The sequence below is a fragment of the Narcine bancroftii genome, chromosome 4 (genome assembly GCF_036971445.1).
Source record: "Narcine bancroftii isolate sNarBan1 chromosome 4, sNarBan1.hap1, whole genome shotgun sequence".
NCBI lineage: Eukaryota > Metazoa > Chordata > Chondrichthyes > Torpediniformes > Narcinidae > Narcine > Narcine bancroftii.
In genome coordinates, this window is record NC_091472.1 from 203,786,951 (window position 1) to 203,800,308 (window position 13,358).

Consider the following 13,358-nt stretch of genomic DNA (forward strand, 5'->3'; position numbering starts at 1 on the left):
ATTTTTAAAAAAAGAACATCTACAGGGAGCGCAGCAGTCAGAGGGCAATAGAAATCATCAAGGATCCACACCACCCAGCACATGCTCTGTTCTCACTGCTGCCATCAGGAAAGAGATATTGGTGCCACAAGACTCGCACCATCAGGTTCAGGAACAACTGCTACCCCTCCCCCATCAGACTCCTCAACAACAAACTCAATCAGGGACTCATTCAAGAACTCCGACTTGGGCACTTCATTGATTTTTTAAAATCTTTCTATATTGCAGTTTATTTACATTTGTTACCTGCTTACAGTTCTTTATCTGTTTGCATGTTTACGCTGTGTACAGATTTTTTGCTCTACCAATTAGTGGTAATTCTGCCACACCCTCAGTAAAAAGAATTTCAGGGTTGTATATAACACCATGAATGTACTCTTTTTTAAAAATTATTTAAAGTTTTACAAAGTACAAGCATAAAACACAAAATAAAACTAAATCTACCCCCTATAATTCCCCCCCCCCCCACTCACCTCCCAACCATCCCACCCCTTACAAACACTCCCTTGGAGCTTATATCTAAAAAAAAGTTTATACAAAATCAAAACAGTTTGAGTTGCAATGTGTCAATCTACATCTTAAAAAAACAAATAAAGTATCTACTTTACATCTAAATCCATACATTCCAAATACAAAGTCCACATTTTATCAAAAGAGTAATTATTCCACAAATTATGCGTTATCTTCTCTAAATTATACGTTATATTCTCTATGATTGAATTTCTTTGTGCCATCTTTGTATGTTTAGCTCAACATTTTTCCAGGTTACAGCTATACATTTTCTAGCCACCGCCAAACCCAATCGAATAAATGCAATTTGGGGTTTTCCAAACATGCTCTAATTGGATTCACATAACCCAATAAACACATCCAAGGATCCACATATAATTCTGTTTGAAACAAATCTCGTGAACATTTAATAACTTTCTCCCAAAAAGGTTTAACTTTCATACATTCCCATGCGGAATGCACAAAAGTACCTGTCTGATTCCCACATCTAAAACACAAATCAGACTTACTAAAACCATATCTCTTTAATTTTTCATGAGTTAAATATAACTGATGTAAAAAATTATATTAACTAAACTATAACATACATTAATTAATTTTGTAACACTATCCAAACACAAATCAGACCATTCTTGCTCAGAAATAGGAATAGATACCTCTTGCTCCCATTTATCCCTTATTTTCATATTTGCTTGTAACAACAAATACATTTCTGAAACAAACCCTTTCTTTCCCTTATCTGTAACTAATTTCTCAAACTTCGATTGATTTGGTAATATTAATTCTCGCCCAAAACACTTCATTAACAAGTCATGTACTTGATAATAAGCAAATAATGTATTCTGTAATATACCAAACTTCTCTCTAAGTCTATCAAACGAAAGAAATGAACCTGCCTCAAACAATCTTCCACAAATACATCCTTTACATTCCCCTCCTTCAAGTAAGGGTTGTACATAGAAAATTGATTCTAGAATAACGGGGCTTTAATTGAAAACACATCCTTTGATGCTATACATTGATTTCACTTATTCCACATCCTCAACAAATGATTCAATACAGGTAAATTATATTGTTGTAGAAGCAAAGAATTCCATTTATAGATAAAATGCTGAATTAATCTTTCCATTGAATTAATCCTGATCCATTTCCACATTAGCCAACATCGGCGATTGATCAATATCAAACAGTCGATTTATAAACTTTAACTTTTGAGATCAAAGCAGCGTTATTATGAGTTAGGGGAAAGGGCACATAAGGTATTGGCTTGGCAATTGAAGATTGAACAAGTTTCAAGAACAATTAATGCAGTTCAGGGAAATTCAGGAATTACTTACAAAACACAGGAGATTAATGAGGAATTCTGTGGGTTTTTTTTATATAGGGATTTGTATTTGAATTTACCTTTATTGGATGAGAAGGACATAAAATCGTTAGATAGTCCATTTACTGATTTTGAACTTAAGGAGGCATTACAATCTATGCCAAATGGAAAATCACCTGGGGAGGATGGCTTTACAATAGAATTTTATAAAGAATTTCATGATTTGTTGTTTCCGGTGTATATGGATGTACTTAAACAAGCTACAGACACAGGTTTATTTCCCAAGTAATTTTCAAGGCAATTGATAACAGTTATACCAAAGAAAGACAGAGACCCATTAAAGGTTGCGTCATATAGACCTATATCTTTGTTGAATGTAGATTACAAAATTATAGCAAAAGTTTTAGCAAATAGTTTTAGCTAACTTTTTACCAAAATTAGTACATATAGATCAGGCAGGATTTATTAAGAATAGGTATTTGGCTGATAATATTTTCTAAATTGATTACAATAATCAAAATGTCAAGACAGCAACTCAACCAACAAATCATACTTGTGCTAGAAGCTGAAAAAGCTTTAGATTGTGTTGAGTTGAAATTTTTATTTAAGCTGCTGGAAAGATTTAATTTTGGTCCACTCTTTATTGGTTGGGTTAAAGCCAAGCCAAAGAAGAAGAAGAAGGCATTATATACTAATCCTTTTGCTTGGGTGGTGACGAATGGACAGGTTTCACAGGTATTTAATTTGTTTAGATCAACTATTTGCATTGGTTATAGAACCTTTGTCTCAAGCAATTAGACAGAATGTGAATATTAAGGGAATTACAATTGGTCAACAGGAGTAAAAAATTAATTTATTTGCGGATGATGTGTTGATATATTTGTCTCAACCAAAGAATTCTTTAGAGCCTTTACAGGATCTATTAAAATATTATGGATCAATGTCAGGCTAGAAGGTAAACTGGTATAAAAGTGAAATACTACTAATATCTGATGGAGATTATTCGGATTATATGCAAATGACTAAATTTAAATGGTCGGACAAGATCAAGTATTTGGGTGTAATTGTAGATAAAGGGTACCAAAACTTATATGGACTAAATTACTTACCATTATTAAATAAAATTAAATCTGATTTGAATAGATGGAAAGATTTGCCATTAACATTGATTGGCCAGGTAAATTGTGTTCAAATATATATCCACATATACAATATTTGTTTCAATCTATTCCTAGTCCCATATCAGGGAAGTTTTTTAAGGAATTAAATAAAACCGATACGTTTGTTTTCGTGGAAAGGTAAGTTACCTAGAGTATCTATGCAAAAATTGACGTGGAAGTATGATTTGGATGGTTTTCAATTGCCACACTTCCAAAATTATTATCAAGCTGCACCATGCATGTACTCTCACAGTAAATCTGAACCTGAATCAATACATGATAAAACAATGTACAAAATCTGATAGGCCAAATAAATGGCCATTAGTCAGGAAAATATTAATATGTTCAAAGAGGAAAGCTTGAACAATTTTGATATCTAGATCTGTAATCTTATAATAAAAACACAGAAATGCTGGAGGAACTCAGTAGGTCACACAGCATCCATAGGAGTTAAAGATTCATAACCGACATTTTGGGCACGAACCTTTCTTCAAGGTTTGAGGGAAAGGCAGGCAGGTGCCGGAATTAAAAGAAAGGACAGGGGGAGGAGGACAGCCCAACAGAGAAAAGGTGTTAATTGGGTATGGATCAGAGCACTGGAGAGAAGAAAGGTGAGAATTGACTGTGGGGGGGATTGGCTCAGTGAATGCAGACATGGGGGAAAAGGAGACCTTTATGGTTTTTAGACTGCAGGCATGTAATGGCACAAACAAGGAATTTTGCTGCTACATGGGCCATCTAAAAAGGAATGTGCAGGAATATGGAGTCAATTCCTGCACCACGATTTATCCTGTAGGACCTCTACAACTTTTTGGAGGAAGCCTGCAGTGCAAATCGTTCTGGAAAAATTCGTTGACGGTCATCTACTACTGCACGTCCAACCACTGGGACTCTTGCACTCGGGTACTTGCAGGCACCCAGGGTGAACAACTACACAGGCAGTAATTATGGGATTTTTTTAAAAAAACACAATTTTCTCAACATTGCAGTCTAAAAACCATGAGGGAAAAGGGAAAAGAGAGAGAGAGAGAGAGAGACAGGGAGGGAGGGAGAGAGAGACAGGGAGGGAGGGATGGAGAGACAGGGAGGGAGGGAGGGAGGGAGAGACAGGGAGGGAGGGAGGGAGAGACAGGGAGGGAGGGAGGGAGAGACAGGGAGGGAGGGAGAGAGAGACAGGGAGGGAGGGAGAGAGAGACAGGGAGGGAGGGAGAGAGAGACAGGGAGGGAGGGAGAGAGAGACAGGGAGGGAGAGAGGGAGGGAGAGAGACAGGGAGGGAGGGAGGGAGAGAGACAGAGGGAGAGAGAGAGACAGAGAGGGAGGGAGAGAGAGACATGGAGGGAGGGAGGGAGAGACGGAGGGAGGGAGAGAGAGACAGGGAGGGATGGAGAGAGAGAGACAGGGAGGGAGGGAGAGAGAGAGAGACAGGGAGGGAGGGAGAGAGAGAGAGAGGGAGGGAGGGAGAGAGAGACAGGGAGGGAGGGAGAGAGAGACAGGGAGGGAGGGAGGGAAAGAGAGACAGGGAGGGAGGGAGAGAGAGAGAGAGACAGGGAGGGAGGGAGGGAGGGAGAGAGAGGGAGGGAGGGAGGGAGAGAGAGACAGGGAGGGAGGGAGGGAGAGAGGGAGGGAGGGAGAGAGAGAGACAGGGAGGGAGGGAGAGAGAGACAGGGAGGGAGGGAAAGACAGGGAAGGAGGGAGAGTGGGAGAAATGGAGAGAGCTAAAGGAAGGTTGATATAGGGCTAGATGATGGCGGGGAGCAAACAGAAACTGAAGAAGTCAATAGCAATGACATCGGGTTGCAGAGTACCCTGATGGAAAACTCGGTAATGTTCCTCCAATTTGAGGGAGGCCCCATTCCGGTAGGGCTCTGGACTATGGACAGACCTGTCAGCATGGGAATGGGGGAGGGAATTGAAATGGACAGAGCTGAGGTGCCCAACTCCAGTCTCTCTGACACAGGAGTAGTGGATGCAGCAGATGGCCCCCGCAGATTCACAAGTGCTACCCTTGCATCTCGTCTCTCACCACCATTTGGGGCTCCAGACAGTCCTTCCAGATGAAGCAACACTCAAGTGACCTGCTGAGTTCTTCCAGCACTTGTATGTTTTATTACAATTACAGCATCCACAGGCTTTTGTGTTTCACTGGAATAATATCAACCATTTCAGCATGATTTCATTAAGTAGATGCTCTTCAGAGTTTAAAAGAAAATTAGATACATATTTGAAAATTTAAAACAATGTATATGAAGGCCAAGGAGACCAGTCAAAAACTGTCCTGGAAGTAAAATATCTTTCACTTCTCTAACTCACAAGGGGAGATCAAACATAACTTTCAACTCTTACCTCCTGTGTGACTTCTCAGAATGGAAACACACCTCCACTGCTCAACATTAGCTAGTTTGCTACTGGAGCCAAAGACATTGCTTGGTCCGATATACCTGTAGGAAACAGTCACATAGTCATTACATGTCAACTTATGCTTCCTTACATCAGTGAATGTGCAGGATGGCAACACATTTCAAACATTAATTTGACAATTTATTAGTTACACTTATATTAGATATATATATTTGGGAGAATTTGGTAAGATTAGAGTGGGTTACATACATACATACACACATTTTAAAACAGATCTTATTTGAAATACTAAGAATTCATATTCAGTAACATTACAGAAACTTTGGAGAATCATATGCACATTTCTCAAGTAGGTGCCAATTGAAATGATGTCATGAAATGAATGGACCATTGTTTTGGAGGAGACAAACTGGATGTTTGCAAGTACCTACAGAGTGCTCACAGAAAGGTCACTCCTGGGTTTTGTTTATGTACGACAACAGCTTGAATAAAAAGGATAACTCCTGTTGTTTGCTGAAGAAGGTGGGGGTTTTTGCAAGTGAGAGAATCACATGGGCTTTCTAGCAGTCTTAGTTAGAGAGAGAGAAGACAAGCTCAACGAGCTCTCTCAGCCAGTGTGTGTGTGACACTGAAAGAGACTCAACAGTCACGGCTGAAACAAGCCAGGAAAAGCTGGTGGGAAACAGAAAGCTCCAGGGTGGCTGGTGGCTGAAAGTGCTATCTGTCTGATGTTTCGCTTGGAATAAGTGATACAGAAAGGAACTCTGTGATAGCCTGAAAGAAAGAGGTTATCATCTGGAGAACCCTGATGGGGCAAGTTTCATCAATGAGACATTGAAGTGACTAATGGTGGTACCTCAGTTGTGGAAATCCTGGAACAACAAATCTCTCTGCACACCCTACAATGTTTCCTGAGCGGTAAACATTTACCTTTCGAGCACCAAAGCCTGTTAAATTCTGTACACGGTATAAGAATTGCCTGTTACCAGAGAACTTGGAAGAAGGAGATGTGAGATTGAACTGTGAACCAAAGAACTTTTCTTAAATTTATATACACATTATACACATGCACTTAGAATTAGAAGGGGGTGAATTTGGGTTAGTTAAGTAAATAGAGATAAGTTAAAGTTTGATTCTATTTTCATGTTTAAAGTTAATTAAAAATAACTTTTGTTTAAATAACCATTTGTCATGGTGAATTTCTATTGCTGCTGGGTTTTGAGGTTCATTGGGCTCGTAACACACAACATTCTAAACGTGTCATTTCACAAAGCATTTGTCAACCTTGAATGATTTATATGGTGCGTGTATTGTTTAAACCATTTGATAATAACAAGTCAAAGCAGTTTAACTTGAATGTTTTGAATTGGCCTGTAATATAAAGCATTGTGCTAAGCATTATTTTACCAAAATCTCAAAACAAAAGCAGATAAATTAGGTCTGTTCGCTTGTGAACCTTACAGTCATCAGGTTGTCGGACATACTTACGCAGCTCTTTTCCACAGCATTATCAATTTGTCATCCCCACCTGATGCGAGGTACAATCCATTATTAGACCAACGGACACAATTAACACAAGCTGCAAAGAAACAAAGACTGGCTGAGCAATTTACATTTATATGCAAGAATACCAGCAATATATAATAAAACCCCAAATTAAAAACGTGAGCCAAGAGCTCCTTAATTAGACCCAGCAAATGACTTGGTAATGTAAGTCTCCTACACTGAACTGCATCACTACTGAGAGACATGCGGTAAAAGAGGCAATCTAATTAAGAGGCAATGCAAAAGTTACAGAGAAAATTGGCCAGAGTAAAATAAAATGGCTATGTTATCATTTTCATAATTAAAGATGCTAATTTATCTGATTAACACATCTATGAAATTGCACACAGTTACAACTATCCGTACAAACAACTGAAATAAAATTGTATAAAGTTTTTTTTAATAAAGAAAAAATATGTAATTATAAAAATTACGTGTCAGGTCCCAGGAATCCCGGGACTGTTTATTCTGACAGATCAGCACAGTGGTGGTTACAGGCCAGGAGGGCGCTGAGACTCCACCCCTGTCAAATGTGTTCTATTTTCAGGACACAAAGGCGGTGGCAGACATGGTGTTCAAGGTGGGGGAGGTGAGCGCAAATCAGGAGGCAGTGATGGTGACAGTGGGTCTTTTCAGTGCCAGGCGGGCTGGGCTGTGGACGAAGCGTCACGGCTCCAGTTTAAGAATGTGTCGGCCCGGAGTAGCATACATCCAACTTGTGTCCATCTCGAGGTCCGTCTGGTCGGTCAGAGCGGAACTCGGACATATGTCGGGGAGTATCTGCGGTGCCAGAAAAAGCAATCTCAAAAAATACAATTCTTTTTGTGATTGGAGAGGTGATTAATACCATTTTTCTTATATACTAACATTGAAGGAAGATAAGTAAATGTGACTAGTCATATACCTAATTAGTAGCAAAAAACTCAACATGTCTAGATGCACCTAGGGAGGCAAAGAGATGGGTTAATGTAATAGAACTAAAAGTGTACAAGGAAGAAAGTAATTGCATTTAAGGAGGGGAGAGTTGGTGCCTGGTGGGTGATAGGTGGAACCAGATAAGGGGATGTTGATGGGCAGGTGGAGCCAGCTGATAGAAGCAGAGGGAAGAGTGCTGAGAGAGGGACAGGGAGATTATAGGTAGAACCACAGATGGAATCAAATGTCGATGGAATCAAATGTCGATGAAATGAGGACAGATGGAAAAAGTGAACAAGTGGTGAGAGACCCTGGTTGGTCTGTTATGATAAAGGAACACAGTGGTGGGTCAGTGGGTTACCTGAAAAAGGAAATTCAATGTTCATTACCCAATTAATGTCTTTGGCCACATATAATTATGAGAGTATATCATAAAGAATTATCACTCACAACATTGACCAAAACACACAGACAAAATAAATTAACTTTCCAAAGCCCTCCAAATGGAAATCTGTTTTTGAAAACTGTAATGATTAAAAAAATCTTTGAAATATACACAATAAATTGGACTTTATATAAACTTCCCATGTGCATTTCATATGTACCTAGGTGATTATCCATTTGGCAAAGCATTTTGGGGACGGCCTCGTTCTTCTCATCCTCCTCTCGAACAACGGGTGGCATATTCCATATGACAACTTTCCCCGAATCCTCCCCTGCATACAGAATACACACAATGAGCCTTCTTCTTGACTTGACTAATTAAGAATTAAAAACAAAAGAACGTGAGCAACAATCCGTTTGGCTTAGGAACGATCAGAAAAGGCCTCGGTGGTCTAGGTGGGTCAAGGAAATCATTGCTCGAGTATCTGATCAGATTAATCAAATTTAAAGGCGGGGGCAGACACCATCAAGTCATTCAAAGGATAATCACAGAAATGATGTTTGCCAGAACCATCAGAGGTATAGGGTAGCACAGCAAGAACCAACCTTGTGCTGCTGGGTTAACTACACAACCTCAGGAGTTTGCGCACTGTAACACAGGAAAAAAAAAGGTACATATCCATAGCCAAGTGGGATACTGGTGCCATAAGGCAGCACTGAGGACAGTGAATCTCGGTAAACCATGGTAGAAAAAACCAAGTGGAGGAAAATAACCTGTTCCCTAAATTAACACATGCCAAAAATTACTGGATCTATCTGCAAAGGGAGATCGACCTGGGGATCGCTGCACCTTTCTTGCTTCCACAGCTCTTACCTTGTCCGCCTGTTGCAAACTTGGTTCCGTCAGGATGAATGTCCACTGAAAATATTGGCTTACCTGGAAGACAAATAGATTATTGTACAGAAAGAATGTCACTCCACGGCCCAATCAAGTAGATAAGCCAATCAAATTTCAAAATTAATATCAAATGTCATCCCCATCACATGTCAGTTAAACCATCAGGCATGACAGCCTCACCATATGAGGAGCAAATAAATTGCTATGTGCTATTGATACCTATTGTGGCTGTTTTCACCAAGTGTGTTATATAATTACTTTATGTCCACTTTCCTGTCTCTTGTTACCAGCTTTATGTTTACCAGTTCACATCCTAAACAATTAACTCATTCAAATTGGATTCATATTTAATAGGCACCACATCATTTCAAAATATTCAGCATCCTTTGGTTTAAAATATTTAGTCAGCCTATACTTCTCATTTGTTTTATTTTGGTGATTTAAAACCTATTCAAACATCTTAAAATAATAGCCAATTTTGGGGCCTTCAATATACTGAACCAAGCAATGTTATATCTTTGCTGGAAGCTACAGGTAATCCAGTCAAGTACCCATTTTCCACATTCCAAATTAACTTGGCATAGCGGACCGAGTGACCGCACGGGTAGACGGGCCGAATTGTCGCCCCAGTCGGTTGGTACAAGATGGTGTGGGCCCCCCTTCCCTTCTCAGGAGAAGCCCGCGTTTGGTGACGCGCCTTGCCTGGGAGGATGTCGCCACTTCCTGGCTGCACGTCGCTGGGCAGGCAGTGACACCACAGTGCACTAATATCACTCCCGCAGACCAGCGCGCCAGATACAGGAAGTGGGTCATCCCCATAAAGCAGCGCGCGAGATTCAAATAAAGTTCAGTTCCTTGTTCACCCTCGTGATGTGTGGACGTGCTTCATTTCAACAGTCGCTACAATAGAACGTTACAGCCCAGTACAGGTCCTTTAGCCCATGTTGTTGTGTTGGCCTATATAAATCTACTCCACAACAATGTAAACCTTCCCTACTTCACACCAAAAAACCCTCTATTTTAACATCCAGAGTCAAGTGCTTCCAAAACATATTTTACATATCATTATTCCCTCTTCTTCAAAGCTGCAGGTTTAGCCAAACAACCCCCCATCTGCATGAAATTTTGAAATATATGATGCAAAATCATGGTAAAATTATCAAGTTTTAGGTGGATACCTAAAATAAAGGAAGCAATCCTACCAAAAACCATGATTGTCTCTCACAAGCAAATCATTAGGCCTTTTCAAGCCACGTTTCAAATGGGGTTAACCAGGCAATTTGCCCAGATAGTGCCCCACTCACACAGAAGTTTAAAAGGGTCTGACCAGGTCAGCGTTGTCCTAATCCAACCAGGCCCCTCCCCTAACTTGGAGGTAGTCAGGGAACCCACTTAAACTTAACCAGGATGCGTTGACTGGCAGCTTGAACAGCAAAATGGCCGACCCAGTTACTCCTGTGATGTCAGCTCTTGCGCACTGGCATCACATGGAAACCCCTGGATGAAGTGCCTGCAGCAATCAGGAGAGAGAGAAGGGTCGCTGTCGTGGGGCCTGGGGTTGGGGGGGGGGGGGGGGGGGTAGAGAAGAGGTCACTCCTGTGAGGGGGAGGGGAAGGCACAATCTGGGAGTGAGGTCAATGCTGTGGTGGGAGAGAGATCGCTGCTGTGGGGGGGAGGGGGAAGGCACAATCTGGGGGAGTGAGGTCGCTGCCATGGGGGTTGGGAAAGAGGTCAATGCCGCGGCGGGGATGGGGTGGGGGAGGTGCCACAATCAGTGGGAGAGAGGTCACTGCTGCGGTGGGAGAGAGAGATCGCTGCTGTTGGGGGGGGGGGGGGTCGGGGGGAGACAAGGGTTGCTGCCGCGGCAGGGGGATGGAATGTGGGGGGCTGGAATGTGGGGGGCTGTGAACTGCTGCTGCTGTAAACGCCACGTTCATGGCAGCGGGATGTTGCTGGGGGTGGGGCGCTAGTGACAGGGTGGATGTTGATTGATGGTGGGGGTTGCGACTGATGGGGGGACGCGACTAACTTGGGGGGCGGTGACTTACCGATAGTTCCCCTGAGTGTGTGACGCGTCACTTATCGTGCCATCGCCAGGTTGGCGATTTAATGGGTCCATCCACCTGCAGATATCCCCCACTAATCGCACCTGGGGCCAAGGAGGGATACCCAGGTGCTGTAGCTTAAACATGCCTATTTGTCTCTTGGTGAATAATAGACTCTTTACCCAAACAAAATCACTTCAAATAAATTCCTGCTGATATCCCAAACTCTTCTTCACCTTCCACCTAAATTGAAAGGGCAGAAAATTGTTAAATAAAGTTAAATGAGGTACATCAAATTATCATACAGCAGTGAAACATTGATATTCTTCCAAACCTGGATTGGCACTGGACAGAGCAGCTTGAATGGCCCTACAACAAATTCAACCCTAGAATATACAGATCTCTTGCTAATCTCAGAAATGATACTTCAAAGGTAACAAAAATTACTTCCAAAGTAAATTAAACTCTGAAACACTTAACTATGTGTAATTGTTAATCTTCCAACATTAATTTACAAATCAAAGCAATGAGATGTCATTTACAGGACATCATATAAGGGCCCACACAAAAGATAATTGAAAAAGTGCCAGTATTTACATCACTGAGGTACTGATCATATTCAGTCAATTCCCCCTCCAAGACCACAATATCCATATGCCTGTCTCCAGAATCTAAAACAAGTCCAAAAACCAATTATCTCTTGAAGGACAGTGAGAACCTCCTTCACAGGTTCCAATTTCTCATCCATTGAAGACAACTACGTGAAGCGCTGCCAACATCGTAAAGGACCCTCATCACCCTAGTCACAACCTCCTGTCACTGCTACCTTTGGGTGGAAGGTATAGAAGCCTCAAGTCCAGTATCTCTAGGTTCAAGAACAGTTTCTTTCCGACAATTATCAGGCTGTTGTTAGTTTAAGCATGGACGACTCTGGCACCACTAAAGGGACTGCCTGCTCTATTGCAATGCCATTTCTTTTCCATTTCCAGTAGCTGTGCATATTTATAATTTTTAATTTGTATATATTATTTCTTCTTAATTTAATGTATACTGCTGTTGTTTTGTTATTATTAATTTATTAATATCACAGTTCGGGGCAGCACAGTTGGTGTAGCGGTCGGGGCAACGCCTTCACAGTATCAGCGATCTGGACTGAGGTTGGAATCCTGGGCTGTCTGTAAGGCGTTTATACGTTCTCCCCGTGTCTGTGTGGGTTTCCTCCCACTGTTCAAAACGTACCAGGGCGTTATAGGTTAATTGGATGTAACCTGGGGGGCCGAAAGGGCCTGTTACCGTGCTGCATGTTTAAATTTAACTAACAATTTGTAATTTTAAATTGTTTTAAAAATTTGGCTACAGCAATTGTACTATATATGATAATAAACTTTTTTTTTATATAAAGTGTTTCCCAAGATTTCTTACAAAAAGTACAACGTGACCACTAACACAGGGATGGTATTGGCCCATGACCATACAAACTGAGAATCATCTGGCAAAACACCGAGCCCTTCAAGTCACTCCAAGAGCACGTAGAAACCAAACACAAACTCCAGATTTAATAGAAGGGTCCCGACTCAAAACCCTAACTGTGGGCATGGATGGTGTCTGCCCTGCAAACTGGTGGTCAGAGAGCAGTACAGCAAGGAAGCAGGCTCTGCAGTTCAACCCTAACACAAATATTATAAAACTCAAAAGCCATTTCTCAGCAAAAACAGTCATTAGTAATGAAATTCAACGCTGGCTGCAATGTGAAAGGTCAAGATCTCAAACCCAGCATAAAGCTCAGGCTGAAATGGAGCAGCAGAGGCTCCTGTCCTTGGGTTCTGAGATATGGTGTACCTGCAAACCCATTAGAAAGACAAGTGTCTTCTCCCACCAACATCCAGACTAATTCCGATCAACCAATTTCAATGAAGTGAACATGTTGGATAGTAATAGAGAAGGGCGCAGTAAAGAACAAACCACGAGGAACCCAAACACCGGTTTCGATTACATGGTGTAAACACAGAGTGAATATAGTTTAATGAAGTGCAACCATAAATATTTGTGCATAATTATGACATAGTGGCAATAATTAAATCAACGCTTGGAAAAAACAAGAGTCAAACTGGGGATCTAGTTTTCTTGAATCTGTAGGGAATAAGAGGGAAAAAAAATGCAACTTTACTGATTAAGGAAG

At 41.1% G+C, this 13,358-nt stretch overlaps 1 protein-coding gene across 2 annotated transcripts in view; it reads right to left on the minus strand.

Annotated features, from left to right (window-relative positions):
• hira (histone cell cycle regulator a) overlaps window positions 1–13,358 on the minus strand; it is a 191,380-nt gene that overhangs the window by 145,284 nt on the left and 32,738 nt on the right. For both annotated transcript variants that reach the window (XM_069933676.1, XM_069933675.1), the window contains exons 2-5: window positions 9,111–9,173; window positions 8,458–8,568; window positions 6,881–6,971; window positions 5,378–5,472 (exon numbers count right to left, since the gene is read on the minus strand). In XM_069933676.1, the coding sequence (XP_069789777.1) occupies window positions 5,378–5,472; window positions 6,881–6,971; window positions 8,458–8,568; window positions 9,111–9,173 (360 nt within the window). The remainder of the gene's footprint in view (window positions 1–5,377; window positions 5,473–6,880; window positions 6,972–8,457; window positions 8,569–9,110; window positions 9,174–13,358) is intronic.